The following is an 11,079-nucleotide window of genomic DNA, read 5'->3' as shown; positions in this document are numbered from 1 at the left end:
ACTATAGGTACTAAGGTCCATATACTCGGTACCTAGGAGCTTGAAAAGTTTTGGTTGGATTTGGTAAATTTTTGGTAAATTTTTGGTCAAAAGTACTTTAAAGAAATTATTAGTACAATATTTTATCCCGTTGTATTAATTGCTCCTTAAATTGTTTACTGGAAATTAAAAATTTTGCTATATGGGAAGTAGACGTGGTTGCAGTCTGATTGCGACCATTTTCGCACTGCGACATAGGAATATGAGAAAACTGAACTAAATGCGTTGAAATCGGGTAGGCGGTTCAGAAGATACGGGTTTTTATCTAAAAGTGGGCGGTGCCTTGCCCATGGTCCAAATTTTTCCCGGCTCCCATAAAGCACTCTTATAGCATTTCGAGTGTAGAATTCGATGACTCTGGCGTATTTAGTCTTTGATTATCACACTTTTAGTAGTTTTTAACAGTACCATTAGATGGAGAGTGAACAGGTTTATTTATTTGGTTGTTGTAGCTTTAGTGGTCTAGGTGATATGTACCTTAAACTTGTTAGAGGGCGGGATCACGCTCACTTTTTACAAATTTTTAGGCAAATTTTGGTGCACTTTTCCACTACGATCCGCTGTGCCAAATAACAGTTTTATGTCTTAATTTAGGATTTAGTAGTTATGACCTTTTATAAGAGTTTGGTTGATGGCGTTTTGTGTGTTGTTACTTTCATCCTTACGTTTTTGCCAAGAAGCACGTCCACTAATTTTATCAAGATATTTTAATTTTTACTCAAGTTACAACTTGTATGACCGAACGGACGAACAGACAGACAGATAGTCACCCGGATTTCAACTTGCCTTGTCACTTTGCTCATTTTTATATACATATACGTATATCTCTATCTTTATATCGATTAGTTTTTTTATTATACTCAATAGCAACATGTTGCAAGAGTATAAAAAATACAGTTTAAGGAAACAAGCCTAGTATTGACACAGGAGGTAATGATAGGAATAAACCATAATTATTTATATAATAATAAATTTTTATACCCGAACCAGCTATATTTAGTTTGCTTCGATGTTGTAACACCAGCTACACTATAAAATATGTTTATAAATAATCAGCCTGTGGAGCAGTGTCGATTTAGCCTTGTCGTCGTGTCTGTCTGTATGTTCCCAAACCAGTCCCTCAGTGTTTGTATTAAAATTATATAGATCGTGCTACGTAAACATTGTAGTTGCCTATCAAAGTGTTCAATAAAAATCTTTTTGCAGATTCTTTTATACACTTGAATGCTATAAAAATGGACCCATGAAGGGTATTATATCTTTGGCGCAGCCAAAGTTACCGTCTTTCTTGTTTTACTTACACAAATGTCCTCATTGATCGTAGTTTTTACTTAGTAGTTTGTAGATTTTGTTACTTCCGCACAAATTAAATATACAATTGAAAAGAAAATGACTGACATCATTACATACATATGTACGTGTAAAGCATGCTCGACAAATGCCAATCGATTTAAATTAAACCTAGAAATTCAGCTTGACATTGTCAATGCCTTTTTTTGCATTTATATTATTGACTTGTCCGGGAAATTTTTTTGTGCTTTGATTATGAAATTTCGCTGACAATTGTCTGAAATTAGTAAAATTACTTTTCATTTCAACCTTTTACCTACCTATTTACCAAATAGAGACAGACTGCACGAATATATTGCACAATTCAATTGCTGCAGTATTGATGCATTGGGCACCTGTATATATTTCAGGTTTATGCCATTTACGCCTGTCTAGTTTTAATTAAGTAAGGAAGCGCTAAGTTCGCGCGAAATTCAACGTAGATACTCTGGTACAATATAAGATTAAGAATTCAAATAGTGGGTAGTCGAAAAAGTCTTTTCTTATTTTGTCAATAGATGTCGTAGCAGACGTATATCTCCAGTGCTACCAAAATCAATTATTGTATCATAACAAATAAAAAATAAAAAAAAATTTGAGGAAGTTGAAAAAAGACGATACTCCATCAGTTCGTGTAGCACAACAATGGTTCGCTTGCCTTCGTTCTGGAAATTTCGAATTACACTGATTGAATAATGTCTCCAGTCGAAAAATGGCAAGAAGTGGTGTACCAAAATGTTACTTATTTGTTTATTTATTAATTACTATAAATAAAAAATAAATAAAAAATAATTTGATTAGAAATACGAAAAAACTTTTTCGACTACCCAAAATAATATTATATTACAGTATGAGAGATATTAAAAATTTGAATATATTTTTTAACGCAGTTGCCATCGAAAACGATACAATGACTCACCATTTAGTGTTTATATGGACGGAATGTGATTTAGTGTAATTTAAAATTTTAGTTACAATTTTCAAATGTCTATCATGACTTTTGCAGGTTGAGTTTAACGAGGTAACTATCCAATATAAGTTAGTGCTAGTGACTCTCTCATCAAAACGAAACGATCAGTATGTCTGATGCCACCATGCCATCTGATGACGATCATTGTGTCTGATGCAAACGCGAATTGAACAATCTCACTTTGATCTGTGAAGTGTGCCAACATTCAAGACAATTAATTTTTCTATAAATATAATAAGCATTATATTTTTCAAACTATAATTATGCTGCAACTATTGACTAGACACGACACGTTTATAATTAATGCTCGTACATTAGTGAGTATGGTTGTTATTTAGTATTGTTCTAACGTGGACATAATTCTTCTCAATGCAAAATATGCACGCTAGTTTATTAAAAAGCCATATTGTTTGCACCAATGTACACGCGGCATTAATAGCCAAAGTAATATTTATTAAATATATTTTTTATGACGTTGCACAATGCAGTTCGAGTTGGTTAGATTTGGTTTTACAGCCAACTTCCAGTGTTAACTAGATTTTGGCGCAAATGAGGCCAATCGCTTGCAGCAGAATAAAGTTGGCAATGTGATATGGTGAGCTTGCATACAACCATAAATACATACATACCATATATATGCATATATGCATGTATGTACGTCTTGTCTGGGTCGACATGAAAATCTGTTTTTTCTTTAATTTTTATTCATTAAACTTTAAGATTTAACATTCAATCGTCGGTGCTGCGTCCAAAAGCGCATAAAATTCGGTTTCGCTTACCGTTTTGCTTCAGCATTTCTGTCCAGTTCAGTTTTATAGACAAAGAGGTAAACAAGCGCTTTATAAATAAGCGAGCTTTAAAGTAGTCTTAATGTTTCTTATGTGTAATTTTGTATATTTTTGTTTTTTATACCAAATCTATTTTTCAATGACATTTTTTCGACGCTTACATGTTTCAGAATACGCAAAAGAAATCTAAAAGCTTGTGAGCCTAATCTATAAATATGTGTATGTGTATTAACTTAATTAAAGAGCTATAAATAATTCGTGTCACTGAATCACAAATTTTATAGTGTCACCACGTAATTTGTGTTAGTGGCTAAAAAGCTTTGTGATATTTAAAAGTTCAGCTTTATCATAAATAAATCAGTAAAATGTAAAAATATGTGGAAAATCCCATTATCAATGTTTTTGACGGTCAACGCGTTTCTTGTTTATCAGCGCTACAAGTTTTTGGCGCTATCGATGGACTGAACTCATTCCAGTTAGATTTGAGTTGTTGTAATTAACAGTTAATGCCCTAAATGATTGATAGTGTGCTGAGGTTACATTGAATACTTTCATTACAAAATGTTTAATTGCCAAGTGCTTTACTGGGCGATATTTATCTACAGCTGTAAATACTGAAATTCTCTATATTTTAAATAATTTTGTAATATAAATCACATAAGGCATAAAAAAAACTGACTGCTTTTGTCCGGAATGTAATAGCACTGATTTTTCTACACCCCGACTGTACTTCGGAGCATGCGCGCACCGACTGGATTCGGTAGAAGGCGATCTTAGTTAACGAATGAGCAGCTGGTCAGTTGTCTCCGAGCATCTGGAGAGTCAGGACAAACATTTTCGCGCGACGTGTTTCTGTGAGTGGTGCATTCCAAAAATGCAGCGTTCGTTAGATCAGAGGTATGCGGTTAAATTCTTTGTGAAACTCGGTAAATCTGCGAGACGTTTGATATGATCAAGCAGGCTTACCCAGAGGTTGCTTTTTGTTTCCTTGCCTGAAAAGTCCGATGAAAGGCAAACATTTTGAGATGGGTATCCAAGCAGCATGCCTCTTTGCTCTCAAGGCTGTTCCGGAGAGTGCCTTGCGAGACGCTTTCAATATTTGGAAATCGCGCTGGTAGCGCTGCATCGGCGCAGAAGGAGCCTATTTCGAAAGAAATTGTAAAGAATGATTCAAAATTTTTTTTTAAATCGACTCAGTCATACTAATTTCCATACAAAGCCTGTATAAACTCGTCGGAACACATCTCTGATAGGCCAGAGTGAAGAATTATTGGAAGCAAGTAATCTTGGTGTGATGAAACACATTGATAAATACGAGCGTTCTGAGATCGTGAAGAGGAAGTGGAGGCGCTCAGCTAAATTTTTAAGGGCTAAGTTATATGGAAATATTATAGTTAATGAAAGGACCTATAAATTTTGTATATGCACAATTTTCACATAACCACAAAATGTATGTGAAAAATTCAAATAACCAAGTATTTTATTTATTTCTTGCACACAAATTTTACGAAATTTGGAATATGCTTCCTCTTCCTTTTTATGCCTCAATATAAAGTGTTTTATTTATTTTTTTTTTCAGGCCGGTGCTGGTGACAGTGATGGCAATAAAATTGCACTGCAAACAAACGCAATAGCACCAGAACCTACACCTAGTGAAAAGCCAAAGGAAGTCGATACACATAGACCACCGATAATGATTTCAGCACACGACGACGATGATCCATATGCGCACAGACCAGAGCGCTATCCGCTCTCGCAAGTTGATTTTGACAGAGTGAAAACGCCATTTATAATCGGTATTTGGATACTATCAGCGAGCATAGCGAAAATTGGTGAGTACTAAACACGTTTGGTGTTGGACTTAAGGTAGCATAGCATATATATACATATATATGTAACAAAATATGATTTATCACACACCATGTCAAAAACACCGGTTATATGTAACTGCATGTGTAAAAAAAAAAAAATCAATAAAAGGGATTTGCGGAAATTGTACAGTCATGTTATACTACAAGTGAAATCAATTATAAAAGCGATAATGAGTTCTTAGTAAATGTCGCTGATAATTATTTAATTGACTTAACGCAAGTAAAGTTGACCCATAATTGATGGTAATTTAGTATTGAAAACAACTCATAGTATGCTTTGTGTTTAGGTACCCATATATAGTACAGTATTATTGAAGAAAAACGGAAAACAGATTATAAATGATTGCGTTGTATAGTGCGTGATAAACACCCTCGTACGCCTAAATATATGCTAATATAATATCTCCCTCTAGTAATGTTAATAAATGCTTTGCGTGCTTAAGTATTGCAGTTTTTGCGTAAAGTTTATCATTAATGGAAATGAGCACCGCGACTCTTTGTGTCAATAATACGGTAAAGGTAACTAAGCGTACAATTAACACAGTTTGAGGATGGCCTATGTCACATGAAAGACTAAATTCAATCGATGAAAATTTTTCCCATCTTTGCATTTTCTCAAAAGACGAACATTCTTTTTTTTAAATAAAAAAATTACAAAAGTTTATAAACTGTTATTTTAGCTACCCGAAGTAATATCGGTTAAACTGGAACCAGTGTTGACGCATGAGCATTATAGATTTTTTGCCATTTGCACAGAGGGTATTTGTCAAATCGTTTGTCCTTGGCTTTCGCATTTCATTTCAAGGACATTCACGCCTCCAACACCATGCAGACAACACTGCACGCTACACTAAATAAAAAACACATAAATACACAACAACAAGTTTTGTCGGTTGCGTGTTCCAATTTGAAATGTGCTTGTGCACAATACCCAATAGTTGCATGTCTGTGTATAAATTTTTACACTTGGCAACCGCCAATATGTGCCAATACTTTGCTGCCTGGATATGTCGAGCAGTGCTTTGTGTGTTTACCTTTTGGCAACCGAATTCGCTACTCGGCCAATATACATATGTACTTATACATGTACTTATACATATGTATCATTATTATTTGCTTAATATTTGTTGTTTTGTAATCTTGAGCAAATTGAATGTATAGTAAATGGCTTTGTCAGGGATTTTACGGCCATACAATTTTGGATATAATTTTAGAACGATTTCCGTGGATTTGCATAAATGCAAACTTTAAGACTGTGTATTGCACAAATATTGTGAACAAATACTTAGAAATAAATTATTTAAAAAGAGTGGGTTTAAACAATATGTATGCAAAAATAAATTAGACAATAGGCGACCTTAGCTATTAAAATTTGCCCGCGAAATGATAATAATATTTTACATATTTGTAGTACAAGCAATTAGAAGGAAAATGAGATAATTTGAATATCATATATGTATATACGTATATAAAAATATTCTAAATATTTTGAAATTTACAAACAAAAAAAAAATATATATATATATTTAGCCGATAACTTTAAAAATTACGTGCTGAGAAAAATAGCAAGGCACAACATTCTCAAAGCCTCTATATTTGTTTTGTTCTCTATTTTAATATTTTGTTCACACATGCACAGGGTTTGTCCGGAAAGTAATAGAACTGAGTCCATTAAAAAAATTTATTGAACCAATCGTTAAAATTATTTAAAAACTTTCAAAATAGGCTCCTTCTGCATCTATGCAGCGCTGCCAGCGCGATTTCCAAGCAATGAGGGCGTTGGGGAAGGCATAGCCTTGAGAGCCTATATGCATGCTGCTTGGATCTCCTCTATCGCTTGTATTTTATCGGCCTTTTCAGGCAAAGAAACAAACAAAGTCCGGCGGGGCCACATCATACTCAAAGATCCATGACTCGCCCCGTTTGATTAAGTTATTCAAAAATTGGGGGTCACTTTCACACATGTTCAAATTTTAATAGAACACTTCCACTCGCCATAATTTCTGGTCTTCCGTCAGTGAGCACTTCGTTAGCTAGGAAATTCCTTTACCGTATCCAATCGGCGCGCGCACGCTTTGAAGTACGGCGGAAGAAAATCATTTCTATATCTTTCTAGATGAGCCCTTATTTCGCCTAATGGAAAAATCACTTGATTATACTGTCTCTAACCAGTAGATCGAGAGCGGAATCGTTCCATTCAGTCTTACTTCTGAGCTTAACCTTAAACTTCCTAGTGAAGTCAACCCTTTTGGCAATGCTATTCCTTGGGGGAAGAGCCAGTGGTATTTCGTCACTTAAGTCCTTAATGCGTTGGGAAGAGATTACGTTACCTCTGCCAAACCTTTCTGCTGTCATTTGAAGCAGWGTGTGCTTGGCAACTTGACCAAATACTAGGTGAAGCCGTATGAGTTTCAGCCAGAGCCAGAGTTGCGCCGAACACATGCGCATGGCACCCGACATGCAGACTCTGGCGAGTTGTTGCAGCTTCGTTCCGTCAGACGATCATTACGGATCTACCAACTAACCGATTGCACACAGCAGAGTGGAATCCAGCGTGAAACCAAGATAATTGACCACATTAGCCATCTCTGTCTCTACTGATGTTCAGTCCAATACCACAATATACAATAGATACAAATATACTAGAAATAGATTACAAAATTACTATTTATTTTTTCGCTACTAAATGATTCACTACAAATTTTTTGTGACCTCACATGGTTAACAACTTTCACGTGAGTTGTAAATCAGATTTAGTAAGATTGTTAGAAAAAAAACATAGTCTTTGCCGTAGACCTTTCGAGCATATCTACAACATTGACCTGATTATTAGGTAGGCTATCATTGGCCTGCATTTTCTTGATGAAAAATTGCCATTTCAGCAGATAACCGTATCTAAAACACTTCATACTACCTTCTGCCACTTGTAAGCTTACATACATATTTTCACCGTACAGTGGAAATTTCGACATTTCTCAAAGCAACTGCTCGTTTCATGCTTTACACAATTTGAACTAGTACTAAAGAAATGAATAGCGCGATAGTTTATGTATGTATAGTTTTAGAGAAATGTTTATTGATGCAGCCTTAATTACCTGCGTGAGATAAATTTTATAATTTTCAATTATCTCCTAGGGTGTTCAGGGAAACTTATACCTATGTATGTATGAGTATATACATACATATGTATGTAAGTATATCAAATATATAAAGACTCTTGCTTTTGTATAACATGAATTTTTAATACGAAATTCTATGTAATAAATTAAATATTTATTATTTTCTTTTGTTTTACACTAAAATATAACGATCCTTTAAGAATACGTATGAAATCCCATTTATACCTCTGGGTCTTAGTAAGAGCACACGCGCATTAAAGCCACTTAAGATACCAACTTGTGTGTCTGTTTTCCAGTCGTGGGTGAATTGAGATATTCCACAAATTGTCTTTGAACATACACACATTTACATACATACATGCATTTTTATTCCATGTGTGCAGATATTTCAAGTGGATTCGTAAACATATTCAACAACAATAAAAATCAATAAACCATAGCAAAGTGGTAACGTCGAAAGCACAATAAAAGCAAAAAAAAAAAAAAAATACTCAAATAAAATAACGTGCATATTATATACATTAGGTACATGCGTTTGTATATACACATATGCAGTTCATGTAAATATAAATAATACTATAAAGTCGATTCTAAATAGTATAAACACTTGTTTAGTTGGTTAAGGGAGGAAATGATAATAAACATAAAACTTGTACGTATATAAGTATATTAATGTATACAAATATATGTATAAATATATACAATTCTATAAATATATATACATATATTTTTTACATATAGCCTTATAATTTTTCATACAGCCACTTGCAAATGTTTGCTTTTGCCTCTTATTGTTTGTAAATAGTACTTAAACTCTCACTACTTTCATATGTATATAGAATTTATTCTTATTTAAGTAAATAACAATCACTTAGTTTTGCAGTCGCGCGATTCTCTACTACCCACTCAATAATACTGGTAATTTATATTATGGTATTTACCACTTCAACTGTCTCTATATGTGCACTCATGATTTTATTGTCTTAGAAATATATATTTTTTTACTTCGTTCCAGGTTTTCATATGACACCGAAATTGCACCTCATTTTCCCCGAGTCATGTTTGCTTATAGTTGTTGGTGTTATTATTGGTTTTGTATTGTATTTCTGCACGGATGTCGCCGTCTCCCCGCTTACACCCAACACATTCTTCTTCTATATGCTGCCGCCGATTATCCTTGACGCGGGCTACTTTATGCCAAATCGCTTATTCTTCGATAACCTGGGCACAATCTTATTGATGGCTGGAATTGGCACTGTTTTCAATACGGCAACAATTGGTAAGTGTAAACTCTAGATACTATATTTTATCAACTTTTTGAATAATTATGATAGCCCTCAGCTCCTTCTGCGAACCTGAAAACAGGTTCCACAGAGCTTCAATTTCAGTTTGGGGAACAAGAAAAAATCACATGACCATAAATCTGGTGAATTCTTCCACAATTCCGGCTATTTGCGCCGGATGTTCTTACCTAAACTCCTCAATACGGCCAAATAGAACAACTTACTGACCTCTGCCCCTCCGGAACAAATTTATGCTGCACCAAACCACGAATATCGAAGAAAACAATGAGCATCATCTTGATTTTGAGCTGTTTTGTCGTAGTTTTTTTGGTTTCGGTTCGTTTTTTTCCCTCCATTTCGATGATTTTTGCATGTCAAACTCATAAACCCATGTCTCATTGGCAGTTATAATGCTCTCCTTGAATGTGAATTCGCATGCTGTTTGCGGAAGTCTTTTTGAAAATTATTCAGCTTTATCGGAACGAGTTGAGCAAGAACGCGTTTCTTATTAAAAATATTCACCCAAATCATTCGAACGTACTTGCGAGAGATGTTGAGCTCTCTTGCCATCTCTCTAACTTGCCTAATGATTTTCAGGGACCCTATCCTTCACTTTTTAATATTTTCATCAGTTGAAGAGGTCGAAGGTGGTTCAGAAAGAGGCATGTCTTCAACGATATCTCGACCGTCTGTGAAGACTTTGTACCACTCGTCGGCTTGTGTTTTTGACAAAACCGTAAGCCCTTTCTAACATTCGCAACGATTCTGCAGACAAAATTTCAGAGTAATCAGGAACTTAGCAAAATACATTTTTTTTTAAATATAATTTACCCAGGGAATTTAAATACAATTTCCGGGTGCTTTTTTGTCTCAATGTATAGTTTCGGTGTAGCCGAATTTTAAATTATTAAATTCTTTCTTTTGAAGATATCCACATTAAAATAGTCAAGAAAGCATCTATAATCAATAATAGTTTTTTGATTGGTTTTGTTCAATTATTGACTTATGAGTTATGGAAAATTTACTGCTTCATCTTAATTGTGATCACTGTTGCTGCGTAAGCTTTATGCCATTTTTATTGTGTGGCGGCATCCATTCACTTCAATTCAATTAATTGCGGTACATGCCAACAAATTGCTTAATGCGATTGTGAAATATGAAGCGCCGTCGCCGTCGCCATCGCCGTACATGCGTCGCTGCCAGTCAGACGGTCCACAATACTTGTATTTATTTGTTTATTTGTTTTTTTTTTTTATTATGTCAGCGTATCCACATTATATATATGCAATATGAATGCACTTTGCCATTGCATTTATAGTTTTATTTGCCTTTCCCAAGCAAGCGCGTATGCTGAAAGTCTATTTGACATACACATGTATGTAGTTGGCCGATTGCAGCGTGTGTTTCTAGCTGGAAGCCATCAACTTCCCAGCCGAAGGGGCTTGGTTTGTTTGTTTGTTGATTTTTCATTTTGTTTATTATGTAATTTTTCGAAAGTCTCTTAAGAGCAAAGTAAGTAAGGAAATGGAACGTTATGATATAAATAGAAGCTTCATAATTTGTTATTTTTAGAACGAAATGACTTCTTCTTCTTGATTGGCGTAGWCACCGCTTACGCGATTATAGCCGAGTTAACAACAGCGCGCCAGTCGTTTCTTCTTTTCGCTACGTGGCGCCAAT

At 34.7% G+C, this 11,079-nt stretch overlaps 1 protein-coding gene across 10 annotated transcripts in view; it reads left to right on the top strand.

Annotated features, from left to right (window-relative positions):
- Positions 1–11,079, top strand: part of LOC108974826 (sodium/hydrogen exchanger 3) — a 67,368-nt gene that overhangs the window by 15,462 nt on the left and 40,827 nt on the right. For all 10 annotated transcript variants that reach the window (XR_001993828.1, XM_018942897.1, XM_018942892.1 and 7 more), the window contains exons 3-4: positions 4,706–4,958; positions 9,132–9,395. Coding sequence is in view for 9 of the 10 variants with exons in the window: in XM_018942897.1 (XP_018798442.1) it covers positions 4,706–4,958; positions 9,132–9,395 (517 nt within the window). In the remaining variant the exon portion in view is untranslated. The remainder of the gene's footprint in view (positions 1–4,705; positions 4,959–9,131; positions 9,396–11,079) is intronic.

The sequence above is a fragment of the Bactrocera latifrons genome, unplaced genomic scaffold (assembly GCF_001853355.1).
Source record: "Bactrocera latifrons isolate USDA-ARS-PBARC rearing strain unplaced genomic scaffold, ASM185335v1 scaffold_59, whole genome shotgun sequence".
In the NCBI taxonomy this organism is placed as follows: Eukaryota; Metazoa; Arthropoda; class Insecta; order Diptera; family Tephritidae; genus Bactrocera; species Bactrocera latifrons.
This window is presented reverse-complemented; position numbering and strand designations above follow the sequence as displayed.